This window comes from Acipenser ruthenus, chromosome 39 (genome assembly GCF_902713425.1).
Source record: "Acipenser ruthenus chromosome 39, fAciRut3.2 maternal haplotype, whole genome shotgun sequence".
NCBI lineage: Eukaryota > Metazoa > Chordata > Actinopteri > Acipenseriformes > Acipenseridae > Acipenser > Acipenser ruthenus.
The window spans coordinates 471,744-487,769 of record NC_081227.1 but is presented as its reverse complement, the minus strand read 5'-3'; the positions used below and the strand labels follow the sequence as shown (position 1 = coordinate 487,769).

At 43.0% G+C, this 16,026-nt stretch overlaps 1 protein-coding gene across 4 annotated transcripts in view; it reads left to right on the top strand.

The window, feature by feature from the left end:
* Positions 1-7,056, top strand: part of LOC117397185 (cell adhesion molecule 1-like) — a 152,706-nt gene extending 145,650 nt beyond the window's left edge. For all 4 annotated transcript variants that reach the window (XM_059009513.1, XM_059009512.1, XM_059009511.1 and 1 more), the window contains 2 exons: positions 3,598-3,726; positions 4,474-7,056. In XM_059009513.1, the coding sequence (XP_058865496.1) occupies positions 3,598-3,726; positions 4,474-4,592 (248 nt within the window). In that variant the 3' untranslated portion in view covers positions 4,593-7,056. The remainder of the gene's footprint in view (positions 1-3,597; positions 3,727-4,473) is intronic.
* Positions 7,057-16,026: the final 8,970 nt, after the last annotated feature.

Here is a 16,026-nt window from a genome sequence, read left to right as displayed (position 1 = left end):
TTGCTTCCAAACCCTTTGATTCCGTGGGGTTTGTATTCAGCAGCCAGGGATCCCATAACTTTCAGACAGGTAATAGCATTCTATATAACAGACTATGGTGTATTTGATAGGGTGGTACACAAAAAGTCTGCCATATACAAGGGATGTAACTCCAGGCAGTCCTGTGTCTCATACAAACTACTGTAATAAATAAACGTTATAGCAGCTGCTGGCTTTATATATAATTAAAACCTGTTTTTTGTTTTGTTTTTTTCAGGCTCTGTGATTGCAGTGACATGGCTAAGCCTCACTAATAGATCGTATACTCTTGTTTGTCATTCCATTTGGGGTTTTAAATCAACCCTACCAAGTTACATAAACACAAAATACTGCAGTCGTGCAGCTGCAGTGTACAGCCATAGAATACACATCCAGTATAGGGAGGGTATCATTTTGGGTTTGACTTAGAAGTCAAATGGTCTAATCTTGTGATCTGGTAGGAACTCTTTGACAACGTTAAAAGGGCTTTTTTTTTATGAGCAGCTGAAATACAGATCTGTAGAACCGGGATGTGAGCCACTCCCACACTGCAGGCTGCTCGTTCTGTTTCAGAGGTAATTGACAGATTAGCGTGCGCATTTCATTCAGGTTCCTGACGTAGTTAATGAAACCCAGCTGCTCCCTTTGGAATCCAGCGTTTTTAATTGGAGCTGTCTAAATTATTACCATTTGAAAGCAGCCTTTTTGTTTGATTAGCTTTGATTAACTATTTATTTTATTTTTTTTCGGTTTTGGCTGCTAAATTCTTACTAAAGTTCACATTTTTTACCACATGATTTGGGCCATCTTTTTGCCTGGCTTGAAGTGTGCCGGGGGGGGGGTTTGTTTACAAGGCCTCACTTTCTCAAGCCAGAGAGAGAAAAGGATTTCAACAGCACTTGTAAACACTCAAATTGATAATTGGGAAAGGAATGGAAAATGGTACTTGAGCCAATACTAACATCCTTGTCTTTTTTTTTTTTTTAATTACCACGTCTTATCGCTCTCCTCCAGACTTTCAAAGTTTGGAAACTCAAGACAATACGTGTACGTACTCAAGAGCAAACTGCGGTCTGGGTGAACGGTAGAACGGTTCTTGTGAGCTTGAATCAGTGGAGCCGTTACTGCTGCAGTCTGCAAACACACAGGATCTGTTCGTTCTGACAGAGCCCTGCTTGCTTTTTTGAAACCAGTACCTCCTTTTCAACATGTCAGCAACTTGATGGCATGCAGATGTTTGAACAGTGTGTTCAATCTGCTTTACATGATCTCTGAAACATTGCACTGCACATGATCCACTTTAGAATCCTGTTCTTACCAAAAAAAAGTATAGGAAATGGGATAAGTGGAAGAATTCAGCTGTGCTACCCCGCCTCCCTGTTTTATACGCACACACCTACCCACACACACACCCGCCTCCCTGTTTTATACAGACCCCCCCCGGGGAAATTAAAAATTAAATTACTCTGGTTCAGTTTACTCAAGCACTGCCCATCACTGGAGTTGACAGGTACAGACCAGCTACTTTAGAGAAGAGCGATGAAACATGACGGCCTATTAGGGTAACAATGTGAAAATACCTGTTCCTAAGAGCCTTTGACACCTTGCTCGTCTGTGTTTAGGGTGGAGTCACTTGTGGGCAGTTACCTCCGGTGTTTGCTTGACAACACGTACAGCATGAAGCCAAGACAGGAACTAAACCACAACGGAGACTGTCTGCCTGGTGTCGTCACTTCAGGGTGCAAGAGACCAGCTCACTCCCTCAAACAGTGCGAGGCAGAGCCCCGAATCAACCTGATAATATAGCAGTTGAGTTTGTCAGTTTGGGAAGAAACACGGTTGGGCCATGAACAGGTTTCTGGGTAAAATTACATGTTGAAGGTTGTGTGGTGTTAATCTGAAACTGATTGAGTTCTTAGTAATTATATCACGGAAGAGCCAAACCAATTGGGGTTCAAGGATAGCTCTTCAGGATTTGGAATTAGGAGGCTCGAGACAGCTTAAACAGAACAAATCAGCCTTTGACACCTCTATTGGCTCTTGTTTATTTCTCTCCCCGGCCTACTGCAGGCCAGCGCAACCCGGCCCGCATTAACATCTTAATAGGAAACTGTGTTAAAGTACGTTTTTACCTCCACTCTGACAAGAGCGAATTAGGTGTCAGAAGGATTTCTGCTGACTTTAATTGAATCTGCCCTCCGTGGAAAGGAAAAAATCTAATGGCAAAATAAACCCTATTAGGATTCTCAAGTAATGTTCAGTTGCGTTTGGCAGGTAATGCTGTTGCGATATTCCCAGGGTCTTGCTTCTGAGCTGTTTATGTGGAGAGACGGGTGACTCGTGTCTGCCCATTCCTCTCCGTCAGCCAGAATTTTTTTTTTTTTTTTTCGCCTTTGTTGCTCAAGTCCTGGCCTGCCTTTTTTTTTTCCCCCCCAACTCCCCCAGGAAATCCGTTGCGCTCTGTTTTAGCACTGAGATGAGCGCAGGAGATTGTGAGCTGTTGTAAATGGAAAATCTGAAGGGCCCCTGTGAAACTGGATTACAAAAACCACTGCTGTTTTTCTTCCTCCAAAGTGTCCTCCCTCTCTTGTGCTTCTATTACAGTTTCATTTGATTGGGAGTGAGTTTTATGTTGCTTTCAAGTGAAAACCCATTACCTGTCTTCTGCCATCCCTGCATACTTCATTTCCAAGTAGAAGTGGAGATATTTCTAGAAAAGGCAATCCCTGTTTTCAGACGGACAGTCGAGGGTCTGCCTTCAGCTCTTAAAAGCGTCATTATCTTTGGTTGTCATGGATCTGTACTCCTGATCAATAGACTTCAAATATTATTAGGGTTGGGGAGCTTCAGAGATCGGCCCAGGGAGAAGTCTTTCTGTTTAAAAATCGACTTGAGGTTTGCACTTTCAGTCTTGTGGGTGAAAGGTTTTTATTTTTTCTTTGGCTCGACATGACACGCGGTGGCAGATTTATTGTCCAAGCTGTGCTTGCACTGGAGGATTGAAGTCGAGATCCTTCAGCTGTCACCTCACAAATCATGGAGAAGCTGGAATATTTTACAGTTTCAGGGGCTGCTGTGTTTGAAGTGTGAGGTATGCCTAGTACATCACTTTAATGGAACTGCCAGACCATTTAACTTCACTTTAAACTTCACGTATAATGCGGCATATACATTATATACACTGTATATTGTATATGGAGATATATACATTGTGGGTAAAATAGGAAGATATTAAAAGGACAGTCCCCCCTCCTAATTCAACATATCTGATGTACTTGCTTTTTGTTTTTTGTTGTGTTTTATTTGACACTAGAAACCTGTGTTTAGCTCTAGCTCTGATTTGGAGTTAAATTGTGTTCTGAATACACCAGGTGGTCAGAAGTTAAACGTTGCTGTATCAAACCACCAAGTCTCCTCCGATGTGCCATGCAGCGGCCTGAAACCTCGTCTCCTCAAACCAGGTTCCAAGCCACACGCTGGGTTTGTGTTCAGCAGGGACGGTGAGGATTGCATCCAGCAGCAGCAGTGGCTGAAGCACTCGTATCTAACATGCATTTGAATCGTGTTCTTATTTTGCAGACTCCAGAGCAGGAGAAGGGGTTCCCAGAACAGTTGACCACGCAGTCATAGGGGGGGTGGTGGCCGTGGTTGTGTTCGCCATGCTGTGTCTGCTCATCATTTTGGGACGATACTTTGCAAGACACAAAGGTAAGTCCAGCTCGCCTTGGGAGAGCAGGTCAGATTTGTCTGTCGACACAGCGAGACCGTGCAAGCAAAAACAAGTCCTTGAAACAGCACCTCATTTATTGCATGTCAGATCCCCAGAGCGGAAGATTACTCTTTGCACCCAGCTCTGCGAGTCTTGCTCTAGGAGCAGAGAGCGCTCAGTAGACCTGTTGGATTACGACTGGAGCATCACTGTACAAATTGCATACAAATTCACAGCCAGCAAACCTGTTTTTGACACCTGAAATGGATTTTAATAATGGAAGAAGCAAGTCAGCGGCCGTGTGTGGATCTCAATTACATTATCTAGGGAAGTGGTGACACTGCTGGATGTATTAATAAAAACTACTTTCAGCGTCAGACCTCTGACATTATCAAATGGATAACAACTAACATGAAACTTACACACAGGGTCAGACTATGAGGGGCTCTTTAACACGTTTAACATTTAGTTTACTGATAACAGCAAATGCTGTACATGTTTTGTTAAGTGATTTTTATATATTGCAGCATAATTACAGCTAAAAAAGAAGCTGAAGGTATAACAAACTTGTACAACCCATTTTCCATGAAATTATCGACTGAACCAACATGCTTGCTAATACAGTGCGTTACCAGGCTAGTTAAACCGAAGACCTGTTTTTTGCAGTGCGGACTCAGATACTGTGAACCTGCCAGTGTTTCTTTGTTTTTGTTTTAATGCAAGCGGTCCTGCTTCTGTTTTTAAAGGTACCTACTTCACACACGAAGCCAAAGGTGCGGACGATGCTGCTGATGCAGACACTGCCATCATCAACGCAGAGGGCGGACACAGCAACTCGGAGGAGAAGAAGGAATATTACATCTAAGCCAGCTTGGGTTACGAGGTGTCTGATGCTGGACACTTGCGGGGAGGGGTGGGGGGGTGGGGGTAGGGTAGTAGCCTGACAGAAGGCAGGGGTGCGGGCGGGGATTCTCTCTCCAGTCACTGTAGTAAGTAAAGTCCACCATTCGACGCCTCCGTAACTGCTTAGGTTAGGCTTTCGTTTTTAGTTCAATCATTTGCAGAAAATTCTGTGCCTTGTTTTTATTTCATTTTTTGAATTCTGTTACAAACTCCCACTCCCCCACCTAATCTGTGAATCCATTTAGCATCTGGCTTTCCTTTAGCATCTGGCTTTCCTTTCCGGTACGAAATCAAGCTCGGCCCTCATTTAACAAGATAAAGAAGTTTCAAAAACACTACCCTGTGCCATCTTCAGGAGAGCCAGTTACACAGCTTTTAGTATTGGTGGTGTTTTTTTTTTTATATATATATATATATAGATTTTTTTTTTTTTAGTTTTTTATAAAAAAAATTTAAAAAAAGACCATGTAGATATACATTTTAATTTTATGCTACCCACAATCCTGTGCATCGATTGCGGTCACTAAAAACACACGGCCACACCCAACAAACTCCTCCCAGGGGTAGATGGGATTGCGCGGTGTTTACTGCAAACGAGGCATGTCGTGAAGATTGAGCTTCTTTCTGAACGAGTGTCTGTGAACTGCAGGGTCCAGGACTTCTCCCACTGTCTGGCTGGGCTGCAGTCGCTCACTGTTTCTAGGGCTGAACCAGAGCTGGCAAAGGAGAGAGCAGATAGTATTCAGTTATCACAACGCCCACACGAAGCAATGAGCCGTTTCTGTTCCAAACTATCCCATCAGCCTTCCCCAATTGGCCTTGCTTGCTTACTTTCTGTTCGACTCAAAACAGCGTCGTCATTGCTTTCTGTGACTTGTCCTCCCTTTTTTGGAAGCGCCGTTGTTACCCGCTTGCGTCTTGGAAATGCAGTCAAAGCAGAGGAGTGGAGTCGCGGTTCGTTTATCGCCGCGTAGAATTCTGAAAAGCATCAGCCACTGCCTTAAATGTCACAGCCACCGATGCTTTAACAGCTAATGAGCATTTCACAGGAGCAGATCTAGTTTGGAAAAGGCCACAGGTCATGCGTTAGGGGGGGGGGTGTGTTTGGGTTGGCGTCTTACTTTGAGGAGGTTTTAGGAATTCTTCTCAAGCTTGTGTTTTCCCCCTCCACTACAAAGTTTTAAAAACAACGATGTGTTAAAGGATGGGGGGTCACAAATGCCTGGATTATGACCCCCAAAGTGAAGAGAGGTACTACCAATAATATTTTCTACCCATGTGACTGCTTATCTAAGGAAGGGCAAAAGTAGCATTTTGGGTAGAGTTGAGAGGTTTCGGTACACCTTCAAAGCGGCATCTTCAAATTCTACCACAAATTGCCTTTTTTTTTTCTTCATAGAGCACTTATGCCCATCCAAACAGTCATATTCTCACACTGGATGAAATGCCAGTACTAGTCACGGAGTCACTTTGTACAGTCGCTTTATCGTTCGTGTTGGGAGGAGATTGAGAAGCAGTATTCCGGGGGCAGAAGCCAGGCTCCAGTGAGCTTTACTGAGCCTGGGTCAAAGCTGTGGCAGCTTCTGTGTAAAAGTATTTAATGTAGGTCAGCGATATAAACCTGGAATTCATCAGTTTTCACAGACCGGGACGGATTCTTGTTTCAGTTTTAAGTTACATTGTGAATTGTAAGCCTTTTGGGAACAAGATTGTAAGTTACAAAAAAAAAAAAAAAAGATGTTTTCGTGTTTTAAAATAAACTCCCACAACCCCCCTGAAGAAATTAGAAAAGTGATATTGAGCACCTCCTAAATAGTATCTGTGAATAGGAATACAAAATAACAGCAAATCAGTTTGTTAAATGACTTTATACTGTGTGGTTATTTATGGAGTGTAGCGTACGGTTTTTTTAAATTGTTTCAGCCCCGTTTTCATTGATGGTTTGGATTGTATGGATCGAATATTTTTTTTTTCTGTTGCTTTTTGCCGTGTCTCAGGTTCATGTGTAATGAACGGTGTTTTATTTTTTGCATCCCAGGTAGAATGCAAATGTTAGTCCCGCACACATTGATTGGAAAAACATGGCAAGTCCTGAGTTTTTAGCTGTACATGTTTTATGTATTTTCCTAAAAATACAGTGCACTGTTGAAAATGTGTTAAGTATTACTTTGTATAGACTTAGTTCACAAAGGTAAAAAAAAATAAAATACTCATTTTGTTTTAAGATCAAGAAAAGAACAAACTTACTGTGCAACGGTCAGTTCCGGAATGGTTTTTAGGAGGTGCAAGCCTGGCCAGTGAAGGCTTGCGTTGTCCAGGAGGTTTGGTCTTGCGTCACTCAAGCTGTTTTTTCAGTCTGTTCTTTTGTCTTTCTGCTGTACTTGAGCAATGTTACTGTGTATTAATAATAAAAAAAAAGAACTATCCACATGTTCCCATACACATTTTTGTATTGGTTCATAAAAAGACATTTTTACAGGAAAAAAAAAAATATATTAAAATACTGAAGAGTTCTTGTCTTAATAAAAACAAAAACAAAATCTCAACGCTCCGAAGTAACTGTGGTATGCATTCTTTTCATTCCTATTGAAATCGCTGTGCTTTGTCTAGAACTCCTTACCAATCCAACACTGAATAAAAAACACACAATAAAATGTACAGTGTGTATACAAATGGGTTTGGAATAAAAGCGTTCATTTATTTTTCACCCTGCAATGCCGGCTTAGCCTGTGACATGCCGTCAGACTCGTGGGTTTGGAGTGGTGGTTTCCTTAATCAAGTCCTGCCTGCATAACAGAAGATTCGTGATACTTTGGGTGCAAACTGTAACGCTGTAGCTGTTCTGAGCTACAGTATTAAATATTATTAACATTGTGAATTATGCAGCTTGTATTTAAAAAGCAACGTTCCAATCCTACAGTAGTAATCACAAGAAGAAGAAGAAGAATAATACAGTATCAAGCTTGCTAATGCTCCACATTGGTAACAGACATTACCCAGTGATCTCAGCTGAAACAGCCAGACTCCATTGTACTTCACTGGCTTGCACAGACTCCCCTTGTACAAGACTGCTAGACTACCTCACCTCAGGTAACTGTCGCTAGTCAGCAGTTATCAAATCGGTCCATGAAGGCAGCCAATTGCATAGTGGTAATATGTGATCTGGAATTAAAACAATCCTGGTTCAGAGGAGTTCAGTGCAGTGAAGATTCCCTGTACAGTGTTTAAAATGCTAGCGTAGGATTAAAACGTTTCTGTGAAGGAATGTCAGGACAGGTTTGCACATCAATCAGTCCCTGGAGATCCTTTTCTGTTTACCCTACAGAATCTACAAACTCCAAAGGTCTGATTGAACTGCGTTCTCTGCTTCAATAGTCTTCTGATTCTAATTGCAAAGGGTCTGTACCACCAGACGCCTCCATCCATACACTTCGGGGGGGGGAAATAATAATAATAATAATAAAAAATCAATCAACCAGTTTGTCAATCATTCATTTCTTGCAGCTCTATTTTTTTGTTTTTTTGTTTTTTTCTTCATCACTTGAGCTTTGAAAGAAGTAAACGTGATGTTATTGTGTTTCCTTCACAGTTCGATAGAGGTTATTTCTCAGGAGCCCTCAGAGAAACTGTTCAGCACGTTTTTAGACTAATCGGCTGATGCAAAACACAGCTTTAGCCCCAATTGTCTTCTCAGTGCCTGCTGTTCTTTTCATAATGTTTTCATAATGGCTCACCTGTTTAAAACTACCTCTAGTCAAATCTTTAAGAGCTTGCTCAGTATACGTAATGCACAGTGATTTACAGCAGTGGAACCCCAATCCAGTCCGGCACCTTGTTCCAACCATGCACTCAATTAAGTACACCGCCTTATTCCAAACCGGTCTTTAATGGGTTAATCAAACCTGCATAAGAACCAGGCTGGAACAAGATCCTGGACTGAAATAGCCGGAATGCACCACAGCGATTGACCTAGTTATCGTACCACCATATACAGTACAGAATGCAAACTTAACTGAGGACTATGTGTGAAATACTGGAATTTAGATCTGTTCCCAGGTGCAAAGCTGATCTGTAGTTAGTTCTAATTACTCCTTCCTTCATGGACTGTGCTAGTACAGAAGTCCTTCCCAATTGGTTCTGAATTGACCATGATGCATTTCAAGGAGAAACACCTGGGATCTAAATGGATTCCAATTCTAACTCTTAAAGAATGCAGTGGGACCCTCCAGAAAGAAGCAGTGCTGGGTTTCATTGCAAGAGCAAACACTGGAAGTGGTGATGTCACACTTTAATTAGTAAATTGGAAACTGGTCTGGGCTGGTTTTAGGCAGTTTGGAATCCCCAGCCAGCAAGTCGGGCAGTCCTGTTGTTGATCTGAACAGGAGAGCAAGCAGCACCCAGGTGAGTGGAAGGAAATGCAGCAACACTTTTAAACGTGTCTGAATGAGTGGATCAGTATGTAACGCCTTCAATAGCACCAGTGTGTGCCAACAGCTAAAGCACAAACATGTGCAGTTAATAGTGTTTGTAGTGCAGGATTTTAAATGTTGGCTTGCTCCTGGGTAGGGAGCATGTGTCTGAAGGGCCATTATTAAACAAGGCAAATTGTAATGCATTGAACTGAATTCAATATCAATATGCTTTAATATACAGGTTGCAAGTGTGTGTGCGTGTGATATATATATATATATAATATATATATATAGTATGATATAGTATGCAGTAGTTGCCATAGCTTTCAACCCTTTTGTGTAAAGCCCAGCACTGTGACCCATAAATACAGACACATGTGAAACCCCCCCAGTCTGTGGCGTGCAAGCTCTCTGGAATTATTGTGTCATCTGGAACCTCTGGAAAGGTCTGCAGTCGAGCAGTCTGCTTTATTGGCTGCTCATGGTGTTCATTGATGGGGTTTTTTTCAGCAGAAAAGCAGTGTCACAGTGTCTCGTGGTAAGGATCAAGACTGTATCAAAGTGATTATATCTGTGCAAGTTCAGAACTATTACTGTAAAGCCATGGACATCAGTTGCAGAAAGGGAGATGGATTAATTGTCTCCCTCATTAAAGACTAGATTTCAGCAACTGCACTGTTCAGTAATCCATGATGGTGTATATTATACACAGTGCATTTATATATATATAACTTTATATATGAGTTCAAGGTGAGGCAAAGGGTAACTGGAAGAATGACTCGAGGTTTGATGCACCTCGACTCCCTGAGAGCCTGCTTTAAATCTCCTGTTTGTCATGCCTCTGCAGGGTCATTAATCTAAAGCCTTCAATGTGCTGGAGCAGCAGTGTTACTGTCCCGTCGTCTAATACTGTTTACCTGATATTAGTGTTTACTTGAGGAGAAAATGGATCCGCAATTGATGTTTCAATCTGGTATCTACCCAGGCTAATCTAAATGAATGCAAATCACCACTGAGGTAATGAGAAGCAAACACCGTCATCAATTACTGCTCATCATTAGCAACGCAAGCATCCTGTGTGAAATCAAACGGGAAATGAAGGAACTTGCAAAGTGTTTGAAAGATCTTACCTAAGTGAAATGCAGGACTAAAGGAGAGCATTTGGTGTTTATTAAAATGACATGTGTGTGCTTTTTAATAAATAGACTAATGTTGACTTGGGTCCTGAGTGAGTATCTTCAATACTGCACCAAGCATTGATCAGGGAAATTCATAGTGTCAACGCAAAGGCTTTCTGTTACCGAATGCACACGACGCTCCCTCAAAACCCTGGGGTCCCTGTATAAACACCCTGTTACCGAATGCACACGACGCTCCCTCAAAACCCTGGGGTCCCTGTATAAACACCCTGTCACCTAATGCACACGACGCTCCCTCAAAACCCTGGGGTCCCTGTATAAACACCCTGTCACCTAATGCACACGACGCTCCCTCAAAACCCTGGGGTCCCTGTATAAACACCCTGTCACCTAATGCACACGACGCTCCCTCAAAACCCTGGGGTCCCTGTATAAACACCCTGTCACCTAATGCACACGACGCTCCCTCAAAACCCTGGGGTCCCTGTATAAACACCCTGTCACCTAATGCACACGACGCTCCCTCAAAACCCTGGGGTCCCTGTATAAACACCCTGTCACCTAATGCACACGACGCTCCCTCAAAACCCTGGGGTCCCTGTATAAACACCCAGTCACCTAATGCACACGACGCTCCCTCAAAACCCTGGGGTCCCTGTATAAACACCCTGTCACCTAATGCACACGAAGCTCCCTCAAAACCCTGGGGTCCCTGTATAAACGCCCTGTCACCTAATGAACACCACACTCCCTCAAAACCCTGGGGTCCCTGTATAAACACCCTGTCACCTAATGAACACGACGCTCCCTCAAAACCCTGGGGTCCCTGTATAAACACCCTGTCACCTAATGAACACCACACTCCCTCAAAACCCTGGGGTCCCTGTATAAACACCCTGTCACCTAATGCACGACGCTCCCTCAAAACCCTGGGGTCCCTGTATAAACACCCTGTCACCTAATGCACACGACGCTCCCTCAAAACCCTGGGGTCCCTGTATAAACACCCTGTCACCTAATGAACACCACACTCCCTCAAAACCCTGGGGTTCCTGTATAAACACCCTGTCACCTAATGCACACCACACTCCCTCAAAACCCTGGGGTCCCTGTATAAACACCCTGTCACCTAATGCACACCACACTCCCTCAAAACCCTGGGGTCCCTGTATAAACACCCTGTCACCTAATGCACACGACGCTCCCTCAAAACCCTGGGGTCCCTGTATAAACACCCTGTCACCTAATGCACACGACGCTCCCTCAAAACCCTGGGGTCCCTGTATAAACACCCAGTTACTGCCATGCTTAGGGCTACTCCACAATCCACACTGGGGCCTTATTGAGGTACAGGCGGAGCAAATATTTATTACCCAGTGGAGGATATTATTTTGATGCCGTAGTACTGTGACCTCCTTTTTAATGATAGGTTCAGGTTATGTTTGGTACTTCCATACATGACTCGTTGTAATGGGATCCAGGACCTGAAGCATTGCAGAGATGCTTGTCATCCCCCATGGTTCTTGAATGATCAATCGCGTAGTGTTTAGGAGCTCAAAGGACACCTGGTCAATAACTTTAACCAAGCAGTCCCTGGTTTCAATCATAATACCAACAAGACACACCTGAGCTTGTTACCTATGCACTGTGGCTAAACAAGCTCGTAGTAAAACCTGGAATGAGTGAAACTGCTGTGCAATAGGAGTCATAGTTCCATCTCTGAAGTATAAAATACAAGCAGCTCTTCAACAAAACAATGAGGGCAGTTGGCGGGGTGGTTTTAACTTGTGCTAATAAACAAATCCTTTCAACAGCGTTACTGTAATGTTCTCGTTAACCATATTGGTATTAATCACCCTGTTACACCCTCCCCTCTTTTTATAACCACAAAGAGTCCCATCAGGTTGCAGGTAACCTCTTTTAAACAGTGGTGGGTATGGACAAAATGTCAAGGTGCGACTGGAGTGGCAAATCGAGTCTCCGCAGGACCGTTCCTGTATTGCGTGGCTGTCTCATATACCTCTTCCCATGCTTTGCAGTTTTGCAGCCCCATTTCTAATACCTCGTAGCAGACAGGCTCAAAAACAGACTCGGCCATCCCGTCAAGGTCCAGTAAGCACCCTAAAGGGTTGACAGCGGCCCTGCTTATGCCGTCAACGTCTCGTGACATTTATCTCCTCGACAGCAAAGCCAAATGAATTGTAATTGAATGCGTGCCACAGCCGGGCTGCTTAAAGAACACGTGCAGGGCCGCTGGGACCGGTTTCATGGATAGATACCTCGCAGTTCTGCTTATTCTCTGAACTTCAGTGGGATATTCATTTCAGAATGGAAATGGCACGGCATCAGTCCAGCTCTCATTTTATAAGGTCAGGTTTATATTATTTCATTTTGCCCGGGAGTGATGACGAGTAGCTTGCTGCTTGGATTTAATTGCTGCGATGATTGTTTTTTTTTTTTTTTTATGAACGAGAATAGACACACAACATTTTTGATCCGAGGGTAAATGTCATTAGTGTTATTAGTACTTGAAAACAAATTAAAATTCGGATCTCAGTGAAATGAGCCTCCTGTCCTCCTCTGGTGTTTTCACCCTGCTGTGAATTTTTCCGGTTTTTGCACAGAGCGAGGAATGGCCTGTAAGCATAAACAGTGAAATATCCATTTATTTTTTTTTACCCCAATAAGACATGCAGGTAAAGCGCATCCCGCGCTGTCACATCCTGACAGGGAGCCTACACTGGCACATGTACTTGTGCATGTGTGTGTCTCGGGGGTCTGCATTATTCAGCTGTCCTGCTGATAAGCTGTGAGCTTGTGCTTGTAAATACCTGCGCAAGACCGGTGCTCATTAAAGGGGGATCACATCTCTCTTTCCCCTTTATAATTTCAATAAAACATCAGGGTGCGGGGAGACCTGAAATAGAGAAGGACGTCAAATACCAGCTCTCTAAAAAGACATCCTAGAGAGTTAATGGGCTGATATTTCATATGGGAGCTTGTGCTGAAATAGCCAGTGCTTCTACAGTAGTGTGCGAATGTATTGGAACATCTTCATTGATATCCTTTATAAAACTCCCTGCATGAAAACACCTCTGGGTGTAAGATTTGCAATTTCCACTCAGTAATCTGTCATACAGAAAAAAACAGCCATGCGGTTGTGACGATGTTACACCACTTTGTGCTTTAATTAGTCATCTTGAACAACTTCTAAAAAGTCTCCTGCTTTTCACAGTTTGTGGCTCTGTGTTTTCTTTTCTCTTACTGTTGTAAATGAATTGCATGTGTGGCCTATTAAAGTCGTCAATTCAATTAGACAATCGCTACTAATTTTGCCTATTTTGATCCAAGATGTTTCCGTTCCAGTGGTTTGATTTCATCTCCAGATCAAATCAAAGCTACAGAATAAAAGTGCACCGTACTGTATCCCCTGCGTGTGTGGATTCCCAAGCTGACACTCCCCTTCACACCACAGCAGCAAGGGAACCAAGGACTCCAGACTGCAGTCTATTTGAGACTCCACTGGCTAAGCTGAAAGAGTAGCTCTTCCACAGCCAGCAGGTAACTCTGACTCTGCTCCACTATAATACACTGCCTGGGCGTTTTAATAGGACAGCTGCTCTGTAGAGGACACCACACGTCAGTGCCTGGATATCGCAGCAGTGAATAAGCCTGGACATGGTGAATTGAAAGACCGCAATGCTCTTTATTTTAGTTCAGTCAAAAATGATTGGTAAACAGAAAAAAAGTTGCATCTGTTTTGCACCCAAAACAACAGCAATGTAGTTTTCCACTTTAGGATTGCAGCTCCCCCTAGTGTTTGGATTGTGCATTGCTGTGAAAGCTCAGCCTGGTCGTGTCTTTGGTTTTTCTTTGGTTTTTTTTGTGATTTCTCTCGTTTGAAAAACGTGTTTATGATTATCTTCAGTTTCTAGGTGCAATTGAGCAATGAAATCATTGAAACCGAATCAGATTATTATTTTATTTTTTTTGTACTGATCTGCAGATTCACACAGTAACCAGTTTGAAGACACGCTTGTTTTATTGCTGCAGTCGCTTTTACACGACCACAGATTGTATCTCTTATCAGATTTATCAGATCTTGTCAGCTGTCTGGGACACCCTTATTGCTGCAGATCTCCAGGGTCCTGTCAAGCTGATTCTAAATATGCTCAACCAGAGGACCTTTCTGGCCATTTGGAATGTGGTGTATCTGTTTTTCATGTTTTTTTTATTTTATCACGTAAAACAAGTAGCTTAGTATCAGAGAATGACTTTAAACAGTCCATTTCACTTCGGTAGATAATGGAATGAAAAGATCAAATTGACACAGCTCGGTGTTTTTTTTTTTTTTTGCCCTTTAATATATTTTTTTAAATGAATTCCAAGTCTCATATTCAGGGGTTCTGCTCAAGCTTGTTACTTTGACCTCGTTGTCTGATCACCTCAATTCCAACCTGTTTGAAAGATCCGGAGTGCCGCATTCTACCACAGAACAGCGGGGCTGAACAGAACGAATGCTTGCCTGTTCTCTTTTGACTGTTGGACCATGGATTTCTCTCCGTTGCCATTATCTTGATGTGATTGCTACAGGACTGAGAGACAGCGTTGCTCATTAGTGAACAATAGGAGGACTATCACCTGAGGGAATGAGAGAATGTGAACAGCATTTTATAGAGGCTCCTTGACTATCCTAGTACTGCAGTTAGATCATTGGTGTCTGCGAAAACCGGAGAGATTATGCTTTAAACTATTAATGAAATCAGTAAGAAATGGGTCCGCCTTCATGACTGGAGGGCCGTTTATTTTGCTTAAGAATGCCGAACACCCAAAAGTTAATAGATCTTTCGATACAATAGGTTTGGGGGAAATACTTATTGTACTTTTTACTCCTCATTTTGTGATGCAGTCAAGAGGCATTTTAATGCACTTTTAAAAGACTCTGCACTGGTGCCTCTGCTTCTGAAATGACTCCTAAGCAGTTTGCGTCTACTGCACCAAAGTTTTGGAAAGTTGCATGTTGTTTCCAATGTTAGAAAAGGGGCTGGGGTGCAGCATCATAAAAAGCCCCTCCTGGAGGGCGTGTGTAAAGGTGCAGCACTCTAATATAGCCCTCTCATACATGCTGGTGTGCTTCAATCACAGTCCCCCTGAAAGTGTGCTCAGGGTATTGTGCTAACAGAGTGACAGAGTCAGGTGGTCTTCTCTGCGCTACCCCAACAATGAACAAGCTGTGAATTCAGCAGCAGAATAGAAAGCCATGAAAGAGATGCATGCTGTTTGTCTATTACACCCGCATCCACTGGCAACATTCGCAAAGGAACCAAGCAAGGGGCATGCATGTAGCTGGACATCTGGTTGAGCGGCTGGCACAGCCATGGGGCAGAAGGAATCTTGAAAAGGTTCCAAGTCAAAGGTCTGAAAGCCCTGTCCAGAGTGGTATGTATCATTAGCTGCCATGCACATACTAAAGACTCTCTGTGTGAAACCAGGGTGTCTGCTGTAGTACATGAGTGTGTGTATTACTGTGTATTTACACTGTAATTACTTGGTAAATGCATGTGCACTTACACATAATTACAATGTTCTTATGCATTATATAACCCTAACCCTAACCTTTTCATCAGAATCCACATTCACAGATACACTCGCACAGAATTCTAAATCACAGATAACAATCGTACACAAATACAGCTGCACCCAGACTTGGTCAACAAAAAAAATCTTTTGCTGTTGCCCTCTTAAAATGAGGACAGCGAGTCTGAGCCCTCCACTAGGCTGTGTCCCCCGACTCTGGCTTCCTCTCCCATCTGTCGTTATGAAGATCAACAGCGTGCCTCTCTTT